This window comes from Dioscorea cayenensis, chromosome 20 (assembly GCF_009730915.1).
Source record: "Dioscorea cayenensis subsp. rotundata cultivar TDr96_F1 chromosome 20, TDr96_F1_v2_PseudoChromosome.rev07_lg8_w22 25.fasta, whole genome shotgun sequence".
In the NCBI taxonomy this organism is placed as follows: Eukaryota; Viridiplantae; Streptophyta; class Magnoliopsida; order Dioscoreales; family Dioscoreaceae; genus Dioscorea; species Dioscorea cayenensis.
In genome coordinates this window covers 20,823,968-20,840,378 of record NC_052490.1, presented here as the reverse complement: position 1 = coordinate 20,840,378, position 16,411 = coordinate 20,823,968, and the positions used below count along the sequence as shown (strand labels likewise).

At 36.4% G+C, this 16,411-nt stretch overlaps 1 protein-coding gene across 1 annotated transcript; it reads left to right on the top strand.

The window, feature by feature from the left end:
* Positions 1 to 9,826: 9,826 nt before the first annotated feature.
* Positions 9,827 to 10,294, top strand: LOC120251342 (Golgi SNAP receptor complex member 1-2-like). Its single transcript, XM_039259881.1, has one exon. It carries the CDS (start codon positions 9,827 to 9,829, stop codon positions 10,292 to 10,294), a length of 468 nt encoding a protein of 155 aa, XP_039115815.1.
* The last annotated feature ends 6,117 nt before the right edge of the window (positions 10,295 to 16,411 follow it).

Below are 16,411 nucleotides of genomic sequence, written 5' to 3'. Positions count from 1 at the left end.
CGAAGAAGGCAATGTTTAAATGAAAAGGTAATATATTTAAATAGAGAATGGCACAGTTAAACAGTAATGAACTTATACAACTAGATAAACATAAAAGAGAAGAATCTTACAATGAGAAAAACTTGTTTTCGGTAGGATTCGATAATGGCACATCGTCTGTCTCGAAAAGATCGACTACGGTGCATTTGAAGATGGAGTACATGTGACACATCCGCTGGAAGTCGACATTGTTTTTTGTTGGACAAACCATTTTATATCCATCGGGTGTGATAAACTTCACTCTGACACGGGAAACATCGAGATCCTATCGCTCACATTTCTCAGCTAAGCTAACACCGATTTTCAAGAAGTCAACGCCGTGAAAATTAGCACTCGAATCGAAGAAATTCTCAACTTATTAGGAAACCGGAAGAATTCAAATCGAACAAACCAAATGAGGAGAGGAAGAAGAAGAAGAAGAAGAAGAAGAAGAAGAAGAAGAAGAAGAAGAAGAAGAAGAGGAAGATTTGACTAAAAGCAAACACATGATGTGATTGGGCATTTTTTTCCTCACCATTTTCAAGGGCAAAAATGAAATTTTATAACATGGACCCATTTCAAGTGAACGGTAGGGGGTAAAATGGAACTTAAACAATAACGGAAGGGGTATCTGGGGTTTGGCAAAGTTAGAGGGGCTGTTTAGGAATATTTGAAATTCACAAGGAGTAAACAGTAATTTTCTGATTGTGTGTTAGATGACTCACTTGGATCAATCATGATGTGAGGTGACGTAAAATAAAAAAATAAAAAATAAAAGTTAAAGGCTGATAACGGTATCATCTTTCCCGTTTTCTGTGCATGTCATGGAAAACGGGAAAAACGATCCCGGTTTCATATAAAAACTTGAAAAACGGGAACTTGGTTACCGGTTTACCTAGATTAGTAAATAATTAAAATTATACCTAGTTTTTTTATAACTAAAAATAATATTTTCATTATTAAAAAAACCCCCCTCATAAAGTTGTTTTAGTTTAAAATATATTTTTATAAATTAATAACTGCAATAATTTATAAATATCAATATAATATATTAAATAAAATTCAACAAATACTATGATAATTTAATATAATTTAAAATATGATATTCAAGCAAAACACAAAATAAAAGAATATAAAATAAATTTTATATATAATTCTCATGTTGACCTAACTTGATCAGACCGAATCAATCAGTTTAACCAAATACTTGATTAGGTCTAGACAGCCAATTCCATATGGCGGATTTTTATAGGACCTAATATGGTGCTATAGCCAAATCGGGTTGAACAGAGTAGAATTGGTTAGATCAAATTGAGTTTTAAAATATTAGAAAAAATTTTGTGCCATTAATATGATAGACTTTAAAGTATTATTTTACCTTAAGAGTTTCTTAAAACTCAACTTTTTCTTTTTAATTTAACTTTATGTTTTCAACGTATTGATCTTCTATGCCCTTATCAAATAATTCTTCTTGGATTCACCCCTCCAAACTCTTAACTTGTACAACATTTTTTTTTTTTACTCCAAACAGAAATATCAACCGACTAAACAAAAGGAAAAAATATGACAAGTAAAATATAAATAAAACATGAACTTTGATCATAAAAGAAAGTTCAGTCCATACAAATGGAATACAAAAGTTTTTTTTTTTATCATTTTAAATAGTCGTAAATTTATGCTCTTATTTGAATTATTTTGTTTCCCCTAGAAAACATCCTTATAATATATATATATATATATATATTATTAGGATAAGGTTATCTCCGTCCCTTCACTTCCTCTGAAATTGAACCCCTTTTTACATGTAGAAGTACATCTTGGATTTGTCAATTATGTATTTACCTTTTTTTGTTAGGTTTAATATAACTTAACAGGTCTAATCACTATATAAATAGGATGGTGAGAATATCCCATTATTTTTTATCACTACTAATTATGATTATTTAATACTCTTCATATAAATTAATTTAAACTAAAATAATTTAAGTAGTTTAATTTAATATATTATTTATTAAATTTAAAATTATTTAATATTTTTAAAAAATATTTTTTACGATTAAATTTGAATAACAAATGGTATTTTTTTTATAATGCTATATCACAAAATTAAATTGTAAAAAGAATAACATTATTTTGATATAAGAACTACAATCACCACATTGCATGAAATAAAGGAAAAGAAACTCTTGTAACCCAGCAACCCAGCATCGGTTACTAGCGCCAATGACTGGGTTAATAAATATAGAAATCATGAACCATTTTTCTATCTTACTTTTCTCTACTTTCCTTCATTCATGTGATTTATCAATACAATTAAAATTGTTACAAGATTTAACCTATACAATGAATGCCACACATCATCAACCTGTAACCTAATTATCATGGACATACCCATCTTAAACACAACTATCTTAAATTAAAGAAGATCAATCTGAAACCTAATCCTAAACATATCCATTTTAACTAAGTTCAAATCAAAAAGCTCAATCTAAAAATTAATCCTAAACATATCCATCTTAACTAAGTTTAGATCAAAGAAGATCATATACATGGCATAGGATAATCGGAAGGTAAAGGATCAGAGGTGTTGTGTGGGTCAACCAAGCTACGGAAGTAGCTGAAGGTGGAGGATCGGAGGTGTCGTGTGCATTAACCAAGCTATGGAGGTAGTTATAGGTGAGGGATTAGGGGTGTTGAGTGGTAGCCGGATGAGGAAGATCGGAGGTGTCACTTGGGTTAACCAAGCTGTGGAATGGCTGGAGGCGGAGGATCGAAGGTGTCTCATGCGTCCGACAAGCAAAATAAGTGAAAAGGTTGGTGTGGGAGTGCTGTAATGGGACGTTTGGATGGCAGTAATGGTTTCCCCCTTTGGGGAGTCATTGATTACAGATTCCGATACCCATGTTTGGATGGGCTTTCTGGGATGTAACCATTAGTCTTGGGGGAGGAGGAGAGGGGGGGTTAATGGAGGAAATGGTTCATTCTCTCCATGGAAATGATTGTTTTTCCCTTGTAAAAAACAAAAAAAATAAAAATAAAAGACTCATATAAAAAATTATAATGAAACCCTAGCCCCCATCAAAACCTTGCAATCATCATCAGTGAGCTCTCCTCATTGTGATCATTCAACTTCCGTGAGCTCCTTCTTGAAATCATCATCGTCGTTGGCGCGTGTCCGTCTAACGTCAGCATCAACAATGCCGCCATCACCGGAGCTCCTCCCTTCAATTGGTAATTAAGCTATCTTACATGGTTATTTGATCAGAGTTTGTGATTGATTTTTTTTTCTTTTTTTTTTTAGATTTCTTTTGGAGGTACATAAAGGTGTAAAAGTTACTAATGTTTTATTTAGATCGCAATTATCTTAGTGGATTTGTTAATGAGGTTGTTACATGAACTCCTTGATGCTATGCTTTAAAACTATTTTGTATTTTTCTCATGTGTTTCATTTGGAATGCAATTTGCTAATTTATGGAGTTTTTTTCTAAAAAAAAATTACATGTTCAATTAATTAACAATGCCATGAATATTAAAAAAATTAAAAAGGAACTCTACTGAGCTACTACCAATTTAATTACATGGCTATATAATCATGGCAGTTAAAAGTACATTCTGATCTTGTATTTCTGATTCATAGTTGAAAGTGCATTCTTATTTTGTTTATATAATTCATGATTATACAGTTGCATAACACTTTTCTTGAGGTTTAAAGTTTTTGCTAGTGTACCCACCAAGAGTTTTAGATTCTATGTGACCCTCTCTCAATTACTTTGGTTTGAAAAACAATTTCCCCCATAATATGGCTCATTGTGCAGGAAATTCTTTATTTATTTATTGGAAAGTTCTTATTTTGAACTTATGCTGCTTCCTTTTTATTTTTATCAATATAAGTTAATGTGCTACTTTTACATTCAAGTGTTTGAAGGAACTTCTGGAATTAACAACAAGTATAGTACGGTTCAATTCAGTGGAGAGGTAAACAACTAGCAAAAAAACTCTATAAAATCAATGTGCATTATTATATAATTACATGTTTTTTCTATATTTTATTGTTCATCAAGATAACTTTTTAATTTTTAGTATTTATATAGAAGATATCAATGAATGTGCATTATTATGGATCTATTTGATTCGGTTTCATAAATGAGGTTTGCTCAACCATATGCTTTAGAATGAGGTTATTGCTTTTTTTTTATTAACTTATGAATTTAGGTTTTCAGCAATTTGACACATGGATATGTAATTCTAGATATGGACATTGTTGATGAAGTGAAACTATATTTCCTAATGTACATGTGTTACTTTTATGTTTTAAACCTCATAATTGCTGTATGTGAGAAAAGACAACGTTGTGGTGGAAGTCGATTAATTCAATACAAGATTGAGTCAACATCGAGTAGGTGGCAGAAACAACATGATTATTTGAGGCAAGTGATTTATGAAAGTGACATAACATGTATTAATAAGCTACGGATGGATCGACGTTGTTTCCATAATATTGTAGCCTACCATGTTAAAAATAGAATAATCAAGTTTGATTTTGTACAATTGGCTGAAATAGTTACTTAGTATTTTTCATGCTATGTTGCGGTCTATTATTCTTTGCTATGGTGTTCTCCTATAGAAATTGAAGTCCTAAAAAATTCAAATGATCCTAAGTCGAAATGGTTTGAGTTAAAAAATAAAATTTAGTAGGTTATTTTTTAATTTTTTTAGTGGGGATATTACATGAACAAATAAACAATAATGTTTTCTTGTATCTGACATAGAATCGCCTTAGAGCATTAGATGGGACACATATACAACTGAATGTACCCAACGCTGATCGTCCAAGACTTAGATCATGAAAATCTGAAATTACCACCAATGTACTTTCCGTTTGCGAACAAGATATGCAGTTTATATACATCCTATCAGGTTGGGAAGGTTCATCACATGATGCCCGAGTGCTAAGGGATGCCGTTACAAAACCAAATGGTTTAAAAGTTTCAAATGGTGAGTTATATATTCAATGTTGTTTTTAATGTTGTCATTCTTTCTGCTTACACATCTAACAACAAATCCATATCTAGGTTTCTATTACTTAGTTGATGTCGGATATGCAAATTGCCCCAGATTCCTTGCACCTTTTCAAAGCCAACGGTATCACTTAAGTTCATGGCCCGATGGGCTTCACCCGGAAACACCTGAAGAGTTTTCAACATGAAACATGCTAGCACTAGGAACTTTATTGAGAGAACGTTTAGCCTTTTGAAAATCCATTAGAAAATTCTAGCCAGTCCAAGTTTCTATAGCATAACCACTCAACGGCATATTATTAGTGCGCATTCTTTACTCCACAATTTCATTAGGAGGGAGATAGCGGAAGATCTTGCAGAAGAAGAAGAGTTGGTGTTCCATCTTTCGATGAGAGTGTGGAAGATGACACCAACAACATAATAGCCTTACAACCAACGGATGAATGTACCCAATTTAGACGAGATGGCCATAGATATGTTTAACAATGGCAATCAAGTTGATATAGTTATTGGATCATTATGTACTCAACATTTTTATGTGTTGCGCTTCCTTTTGGATTGTTAGATCGCTATGTACTATTTGGTTAGACAGTACTAGTTTTCATGTGAAAACTGGTTACATTTATCTTGAGAATATTGGTTTTGTGTTGAATTGTTTGTGTTTTGGTTGAAGGAAATCATATATAGTATATATGAATTGTGGAAATCTTCAAGGAAAATAATTTACATTTATGAATGAGACTTCAGTTACTATTTTTTGCTTAGATATAAAGATAAATACTGAAGGGAATCAACAGAAAAATATGGAAGCAATGTCATGAAGATTAAATAAATTTCTATTGAGTTGCTGGCAATTTAATTACATGTTTATATAACCATGGAACCATTCTGATATCGTATTTCTAATTTAATAGATTTCATTTATACCTATTAAGTTACTTAGTGGCCAACGATACCACTAGTTTCAAAGTTTTCCATTTTTATGATGCTAATTGTTTGGTACTTTCTCTTGATGGGGATGTTTATGAGATGTGGCTTGAGTGTAATTGTCTTGTTACAATAGGAAATTCAAGATGTGAGTTTCATTCACATGATTTGAAGACCATAATATGGAAGGGGTAGGGTTGAAGTGAAAGGATTGTGTAGGCCCTTAGCACTTTCTTGTGACTATTCTTTGTAGTTCTCTTTTCTGATTAGCGACTTTGATACATTTATGAAAGCTTGTTCCTGTAATATTAGATCTATGTTGAATTGTCTATTACTTTTCCAGCCATGTTTGCTATTTTGCTGATGTTATAATCATTTGTACATAATCTTTTGGGGTTGAATAATGTTGAAATGTCATGTTGAATATAAAACTTGTTCATGTTGTGAATTATGTACTTATTCAATTTAGTCATGTTCATGTTGTTTAATGTAAATAATTCCACATTTGTTTTTTAAGTATGGAGACAGAACAACAACAAAAAGGGAGGGGATAGAACAAACAATATTGGACCCCCTGAGGAAGATAAAACCGCCATTGATGCTTTGGTTATACTTTGCACAATCGCTGTATGGCGGGCTGAAAATGGCTTCCGGAGTGGACATCTCATGTAGTTAGAAAGTATGATATAACAAAAGATTTTACAAACCAAACTGAAGGTAGTACCGAAGATCTAGTCTCGTGTGAAACTCTTAAGGAGTAAGACGAATGTCATTTACGATATCTTACAACTGAGTGGTTTTGATTGGAACTTTGAAAACAACACTATCATATGTGACGAAAGCACATATGATGAGTATGTCAAAGTAAAACATAAAAAACAAGACTCATATTTACTCGTGTGAAAATAGCACTATCTTAAAGATTTTATTAATTATGGGGTGTTTATACAATGCAGACTCACAAAGAAGCCGCCATACTGTGTGGAAAATCCTTTCCATTTTTCAATGATCTCACATCGGTCTTCACCAATGATAGAGCTTTTGGCAATAATAGGGGTGATATTGGGAAAGATGCAGCCAATATAAACAAGATGATAACATCTCACTTGAAGAAGGTACAGGTTTATCCCAAATGCCTTTTGAGGACCTATCCATGCCCACTCAAGGACCAATATAGGCTCCATCACCTATCCCATATGATAACAACACCTCAACAACATCTAGGTGTCAAAAAAGGGAGTGTTGTAGCTAAGGACCCAACAATGGACTGAATTTCTACAAATTTTTAGGATTTCGTAAATATGGTTGGCCCAAAATTTAAAGCATTGGTTGTGGTAGCAGCCCGTAGCGTCGAGTCGTCGGCGCGCACCGCTGAGTCTACTACACGGAAAACTGAATCTACTACTCACAAGAACTCAATGATCATTGTAAATAATACTTTTATTTCTGTAAATAACTTAATGTAAATAGATATTATTTTATGTTTTAAAAATAAAATGTTGTATAAATTGTATCATTTATTTAAAAAAAACAAGAAGATTAAACGGGATTGCGCTCAGGTGATGAAGAATGTTCAAATTGATATAATTTCAGTTTTTCTATTTTCAAAATTTTCATTTTAATGCGAATAAATCCTGTTTATATAATATATATATATATATATATACATGCCCTAATTTAAATCAAAATCAAAATTATAAGATATTCAAATCCATAGATCAACTGAGAGCACTGATCTCGATATGGTCTAAAATACTCAAATCTCAGGATCAGCCGAGAGGACCGATCTCGAGGTGATCCAAAATATTCAAAATACACAAATCTCATGATCAGCCGAGACCACCGATCTCGAGACGGTCTAAAATACTCAAATCTCAAGATCAGCCGAGAGCACTAATCTCAAGGCGATCCAAAATATTCAAAATACACAAATCTCAAGACCAACTACGAGCATAAATCTCGAGGCAGTTTAAAATACTCAAATCTCAAGATTAGCCAAGTGCACAGATCTTGAGACAATCTTAAATATTCAAATCCTTAGATATGCCGAGAGTACATATCTCAAGGCAGTCTAAAGCATCCAAAATCTCAAGATTGGCCGAGAGCATAGATCTCGAAGCGAACTTAAATGCTTAAATTTGAAGATCAGCCAAGAGCACATATCTAGAGGCGATCTAAATCCCAAGATCAACCATGAATATAAACCACGAGGCAAAAAATAATAATAATAATAATAAAATCAAATAATAATAATAATAATAATGATAATGATGATGATGATGGTGATGATGATGATGATGATGATGATGATGATGAAATAAATAATTAAAAAATTTTCAAAAAACATCAATGAATCAAATATATATATATATAATAAAAATCAAATCAAATCAAATCAAATCAAATAAAAATAAATAAGTATATAATAATAAAATCAAATCAAGATAAGATAATATATAATAATAATGATAAAACAAATAAAAATATAAAAAATATAAAAAAATATAAAAAATACAAAAAATATAAAAAAGAGAAAATAATAATAATAATAAAATAATTAAAAAAATTAATTAATTAAAAAATGAATAAATAAATAAACTCATAACAATAGAACAAAATATATACATATATATAATAAAATAAGAATAATAATAATAATATTGGCAAATAAAGAAATATAATATAATAATAAATATAATGAAAATAATAAATAATAGAATAATAATAATAATAATAATAATAATAATAATAATAATAATAATAATAATAATAATAATAATAATCCATTCGCTGTGGGAGCGCGTGGTCCAATGCAACTGCTTCACGATATAACTTCCTCACGACGCAACTGTCTTCACAGTCAATGCAAACGCCTCACAATCAAACCCCACGATCAGTCACGCCCTATGATCAGTTACAAGGAAAGTTTATAAAAGGGGTATAGGAGTATGAATGAAAGAAGGAGAGAAGAAAGCGAAAGAAGAACAGAGAGGCAACAAGCGAGGAAGAAGAAGAAGAAGAAGAAGAAGAAGAAGAAAAAAAAAAAGAAGAAAAAGAAGAATGTGCTCACGGTTTATCTTCCCCATATATATATATATATATAAAGAGTGAAAAGAATCATTGTCGCTGCTACTATTGTTGTTTGCCAATGTTGCTTGTGGATGCTGCTTGCCGACGTTGCCTGTTAACATTAACGCCATTGCTTGTCGCTGTTGCTTGAAGTTGATGCCGCCACTGCTGACGCTACCAGAAAGAGAGAAGGGTTGTCGAAGAAGGTGATACTAGTTCCCCAAGACACCTGAAGGAATGAGACAACAGTAGCTATCACATAGAGAGAACGGAGATGGTGATGTCTGTGACTCCTGGAACTATCTCCACGCTATCTCGATGCTCCTCGCCAACATGTTGTCGGAGAGAGAGAAGATTGACGAAGTCCTTGGAGACGTCTGAAGGAACAAGATGATGAGAATGTGACATTAGTCCCTGAAGGCACCAGAGATATCCAAACAATGATAGTTGCAGCTAATGCGAAGAAGATGACACTGCCGGTACCTATGAAAATACAAAAGACTAACGCCACAGACGAGGCAAACTTATCTTATTTCCAGAAGAAGATAGGTCAATTAACAAATGCATTCAACGGAGATTACCTTATACCGGGCATAGATCAATCTCACGTTCACGATGTCATTCTCCCTCTCTAATCTGACAGAAATCTCTATATTCACATAGTAGATTTCCACCAGATTCCAATCGCAAGCCTTCCATCCATGACTGATCTCTATTTTTAAGATGTAGGTCTCGAAAGTCTATTGTCAACACCAAACTTTTGAAGATCAAAGAAACCCAGATCCCTTGCTGCCATGGATTCCGGTGACTGGGACGACCTCTGCCTCGAAGCTCGCCACCTCGGGGGTGACCTCGACGTCCGCCTCTCCTCCTACGCTAAGCTTGGAGCGGGTTATGCCAATGCGAGGGCTCTGGTGAGTAGGTTTCACTGGAAGTCGATGGAGATGGAGATTGAGAACCTCTTGGAGCTGCTACTTGATGTTAATGAGGCCATGAGTCGCTGCACTCCTGCCGCCACACCTGCCACTACTGTAGCTCAGAAGCTCACCCGCCACCATGACATCCTACACGAGTTCACCCAGGAATTCAAGCGCACCAAAGGAAACATATTATCCATGAGGGAACATGCTGAGCTTCTTACTTCAGTTCGCAATGACATAAATGAGCACAAGGCATCGAGTGGTGCACATCTTGTGCCAAGTCTATTGAGAGAGCGTGTAGCCATACATGAAAGATTGATGAGAAGCAGACACTGGATGTGAGGGAGAAGGATGGTGTTCGATGAAATGCGCAGAGAAAACCCAAGTGTTTGATGAAATGCCTGAGTTGTTCTCTGGCTTGGTCAAGGGGTCAAACAGTCAAGGAAAGGAGGAATGTTTTTTAGGAGCCAATCAAATACAAGCACTAGCATTTCCTTATATATTATTCTATTACAGACCATTAGACAAAAAGGATAACTTCCATTGGTTAACATACAATGTAACTTCCCATTTGTCACTTTAAAATCTTTAAAAAGAACTAGCATTGGATGTTTACTAACACCTAGACATTGACTGAATATAATATCCATTTCATTCAAAAAGACTCTTCAACTACTTCAGCTTGTATTCAGTCAAACCATGCTCTTCTCCTTACTTCTTCAAAGAACCATTCCCGACCAGAATAGTGCCATCGCGACACCCATGCCGACCACCCTTCTTCACACTATGCTGCCTCTCCATCATGATCAAGCCGTGATCTTCCACCTGCTCGCCATCTTCAATCACTTCTTCAACACTCCCTCTTGATTGAAGTGTGTGAACTCCAATTAAGCCTTTCATGACCGTATGTTTTTCAGGTGGAAAAAACTTCGTAAACATGTCTGTATTAGCTCTCTGATAAAGTGATAGCGCACATCTATGTTATTGGTCCTCCCATGGTACGGGGGGTTCTTCGCCACGGCAATTGCTGATTGATTATCACACCACAGTCTAGTAGAGTTGCTGATCGGGTGCCCGGATTCTAGCAACAATCTTCTAAACCAGACAACCTAACACGCTATGGAAGTTGCAGCTATGTATTCTGCTTCCATTGTCGACAGAGCCACTATCTCCTGCTTCTTCGTGCTCGATGATATTGTGCTCAATACCAATCGAATTAGCATACCAGTGGTGCTCTTGCGGTCAGGTAGGGAACCTCCCCAATCACTATCTAAGAAGGCTTCAAGTATCCCCTCATCACCTCAAGAGAAACACAGTACAAGCTCCTTGGTTCCTGCCAAGTACCTCACCACTCGCTTTGCTGTAGAGAAGTGAAACACATTAGGACAATTCATGAAACGTGAGAGATAGGTTATAGAGAAACATATGTCTGGTCGTGAGTGAGTGAGATACAAAAGCTTCCCAACAAGGCTGCGATACATCCTTGGATCACCAAATTCTTCTTCAGAGACTCCTTGTGATCTATCATTCACACTCATTAGTGTTAGCACTGGCTTGCAATTCATCATATTCAATTGATGTAATAGCACCTCAATGTATCTCTTTTGTCTAATGAAAATACCATCAGAGTTTTGTATAACTTCTAGCCTGAGAAAGTAGTTTAATTCACCCAAATCTGACATATCAAATGTCTTCATCATTTCTAGCTTGAATTGATCAATGAAAGCACTGGATGAACTTGTGTAAATGATGTCATCCACATACAAACTCAGCAGCAGCCTATCACCATTTTCCAGCTCTTTTATGTATAATGTGTGTTCACACTCACTCCTTGTATAACTATGCTCTCAAAAATGATTGTCAATTCTACCATACCACGCATGAGGGGCTTGTTTCAAGCCGTAGAGTGCTTTCCTCAATCTATAGACTAGATGCTCGCTTCCTTCTATTACATACCTTTCAGGTTGCATTACATACACCTCTTCTTAGATGTTTCCATTCAAGAACGCAGACTTGACATCATAGTGAAACACAGGCCATCCAGCATGCACAACTAGAGCCAACAGCAGCCTCTCTGTCTCTAATCGAGCCACAGGTGAGAATACCTCCTCATAATCCACTCCGTACTTCTGTGAGTATCCCTTGGCCACCAATCTGGCCTTCAGCTTCACCACTTGGCCTTGAGTATTCACCTTTGACCTGTAGATCCATTTTAGTCCCACTACATGCTTCCCTGGAGGTAACTGACATAGCTCCCAGGTGTTGTTCTTCTCAATTGAAGCAATTTCGGAATTCATTGCCTCTTACCACTCCTTGTACTTCACTACTTCATTGAAATCATGTGGATCACCTGCACATAGAGCAAATGTAAATGTACTATATATATCAGATAACAATCGTGTCTTCTTTGGTGTTGTATCTCCTGTCTGTGCAGCCTGAGGATCATGCCTTTGTATAGATGTTTCATTACTTGTAACAATGTCTGTTACTTCATTAGTGGGGGCTCCTATCATGTCTTCAATCAAAAGTTCTGGGCTTTGATCACTTCTTGCTCCCCAGTTCCACCTCGAGTCCTCATGAAACACCACATCTCGACTCACAATGATCTTGCCGGTATTGGGGTTGTATAGTCTATATGCCTTAGCATCAGGGCAGTACCCAACAAACACACACTTCTTAGACTTACCACTGAGCTTCTGCAGCTTCAATGAAGGGATTAGAGCAAATGCAATACATCCAAATACACGAAAGTAACTCACAGTGGGTTTGACTCCATTCAGGGATTCATAAGGTGTCTTGTTGTGCAGTGCAAGAGTTGGGCATCTGTTCACAAGATGCACACCAGTGAACACTGCTTCTCCCCAAAATTTCACTGGTAACTCTCCACTCTTTAATAAACCTCTTGCCAATTCAACCACCGTCCTAATCTTTCACTCTACAACTCCGTTCTGCTGAGGTGAGTAGGAAGTAGTGAACTCTCTCTTGATTCCAAACCTATTACAGTACTCCAGGAATTCATTTGATGAGAATTCCCCACCTCGATCATTTTTCACAGTCTTAAGCTTCAAACCCGTCTGTCGCTCCATAAGAGTGTGAAAAATTTGGAACTTTGCAGAGGCTTCAGACTTATTCTTGATGAAGTAAACTGAGCACTACCTGCAGTAGTCATCGACCAATAGATAGAAGTATCTGTTACCTCCCAGAGTGTCTTCACTCATAGGACCTTAGAGGTCCATGTGCACAAGTTCAAGACATGAACTTGCTCTTCTTGCTACTCCACTGGGGAACGTGCCTACTTTGCCATTACACAATCTTCGCACTGTGTCTTCTTCTTCAGCTCAGGAATTCCTCTCACCATCTTTATGTGGGCCATGGACGTGAGACTCTTATAGTTTAAATGCCCGAGTCTTAGGTGCCATAATTCATCAACAGTTTGACTCCTCATAGCTAACACTAGATTCTCCATCTTTGTAATGTCTAATGGGAACATGTTATTGCTTGATCTAGATATTGAGATCATCCAATTCTTCTCTTGATTGTCACTGATGATGCACTGATTATTCTCAAACACCACTGAATATCCCTTGATGAGCAGTTGCCCCACACTCAAGAGATTGTGTATGAGTCCCGGCACAAATTGGACACCTTGCAGTCTCTTATGTGTTCCCGATTGTGTGTTAGCAGCAACCGTTCCCACTGCACATACCTTCATCTCTTTGTCATCTCCTAGCCTTACAGAGATACTTAGAGAATCATCGAGATCACTGAACAGTATATTATCACCGGTTATGTGATTCGAACATCCCGAATCAATTAACCAGACTGTGGTTGAGTGAGTACCTGTCTAGCTACTAGCCATGAAGAGATTTTTAGTATTTCCTTCTTCTGCTACAAGACCAGCACCCTTCTTTAGCTTCTTCTCTGGCGCTCGACACTTCACTTTCATGTGCCCAAACTTCTTGCATTGAAAACATTGGATATGGCTTTTGTTGTCAATGCCCCTTCCATGACCGCCTCGTGCTCTACCTCTCCCGTGAGTGAACGACCTCCCTCAGTCCCTACCGTCACCCCATGAGCTTTCAACATAACCCCCTTTGCTGTAACTGGTGATCGGTTGCTCTCCCTTGACATGGAGAGCTTTCTCAACTGCTTTCCCCACCGCACGGTTCACTTTCACCTCGTGTGCTTGTAGTGTGCCGCAGAGGTCGTCCACCGTGAGCTTGGTGATCTCCTTTGACTCCTCAATCGCGACAACAACCTAGTCAAATTTTGGTGCTAAACTCCGAAGCACCTTGGACACGACGTCGGGTTCCTTGAGCTTGTTCCCCAAGGGCCTTGATCTAGTTGGTGATAGTGATGACTCGTGAGATGTATCCATGAACCCCGTCATCGTCTCCCATCTGTAACGTCTCAAACTCTTGCTGGAGAGCTTGGATTCTCACCGACAACACCTTGAAGATACTAAGGTAGTGCTTTCTCAGGATCTCCCATGCATCGTGCACTGACTTGGCTTCAGCGATCCGGTCGAGGTTTGGACTGTCCACGTCTTGCTGGATCAGACACAGCATGTTCGTGTCTCACTTCCGGTTCTCCCTCTCGACAGCTTCATCCTTCGACTCCGTCAAGCCATTCTCCACCAAGTCCCACAGCTCCTAGGACCTGAAGTCGGTCTTCATCCACAAGTTCCACTGCCCATACTCCTGGCAAGTGAACTCGGGAACCGATAGCTGAGAGAGACACACTAGTGCGTTGGCAGACACTAACGAGCTACTGGTTGCCATAGAGAATCTCTGATACCATATTGATGAGAAGCAGACACCGGTTGTGAGGAAGAAGGAGGGTGTTCGATGATATGTGCAGAGAAATCCCAAGTGTTTCATGAAATGCTTGAGTTGTTCTCTGGCGTGGTCAAAGGGTCAAACAGTCAAGGAAAGGAGAAAAGTATTTCAGGAGCCAATCCAAAACAAGCACTAGCATTGGTTAACATACAATCTAACTTCCCATTGGTCACTTTAAAATCTTTAAATTGAACCAGTATTGGATGTTCACTAACACCCAGACATTGACTGATTACAATATCCATTCATTCAAAAACACTCTTCAACTACTTCAGTTTGTATTCAGTCAAACCATGCTCTTCTCTTTACTTCTTCAGAGAACCATTCTGGACCAGAATAGTGCCATCCCGGCACCCATGCCGACCGCCCTTCTTCACACCATGCTGTCTCTCCATCATGATCAAGCCGTGATCTTCCACCTGCTCGCCATCTTCAATCACTTCTTCAACAAGTATTACTCAGATTGGCGGCTCAAAGGCATACCTTCAGTGACATACGAGGGAAAGTAAAGCATTTGAGTGAGAGATTTCCAATGGTCCAAAATCCCCTGTGGGCTATCAAGCACAAGAAACCAAAAGACACGCTTATTCTCTCCGCTGTGATAAAAGGATGTATACATATAACCATCCATACTGACAGCCATTTCTGAGAGAGCCTAGTCTATTTGTGTGACAAAATATATACATATATATATATATATATATATATATATATATGAGAAGCATGCACACTTACGTGCATTAAAAGAAGAATCTAAAGGCTCTTATCTGAAGGAAAAAAAAATCCAATATCATTTATAATTATGTATAAGAGGGACCCACCACTATCCATGCATGACGTGCATGGTTTTAGGGTTGTTTCAAAAAAATCAAGGAATGTGGGGCCCATCATTGCATGGTTTTAGAATCAATTTTAATGTAATATATATATAACATTGAAAGACATGCAGAAACCATTGTTTTAATGGAAATGAATGAAGATTGGAGAATTGATAAAGTGACGGCTAAATATAAGAACCGATGGTGATGATTTGAAGCCTTTGGCTATGTGGTTTTAAGCTAGGGGTATTTATTTCTAATGATGATGTTTGCTTATGGTGTCACATTAAAATAAAATAAAATAAAATATGAAGAATGATCCTAAGATATGGCTCTCAATAATAATGATGAGCTAAAATCTTATTAAATCAAGTACATAATTAGAACATGAGCCAAAGAAGGTTTATGCGGCCAGATTCACTAAAATGGATGATGTATTCATGGCAAAAAGTGTTAGTGAAAGCAGAGAGTGAAGAAGTAGGATTTAGTGGATTTTGAGGTGTTTAGGAACACTATCTTTTAGGAATTTATCACCCTCAGATCTGCACCAGATTTTACAACAATTCTCTCAAGATACAACAAAATCCCAAGATCAAACTTTGCAGAAAAAGTAATAATCTTCTATGAAAACTTTTCTGTATTTAAAGAAGATGAAGAGGTGTGAACAACGGTTGGATTTGTCTGTTAGAGAAAATGACTGACATCTCTTCATTAAAAAAAAATAATAAATTATTTAATTCAACCCAAGATGCCCAAGTGTCATTCATAGATTAAAGAAATAAATACATAATTATAATAATATA

What these genes read in the sequence shown, in the direction of transcription:
- LOC120251342 (XM_039259881.1), top strand. Translation starts at nt 9,827, where the DNA reads ATGGATTCCGGTGACTGGGACGACCTCTGCCTCGAAGCTCGCCACCTC.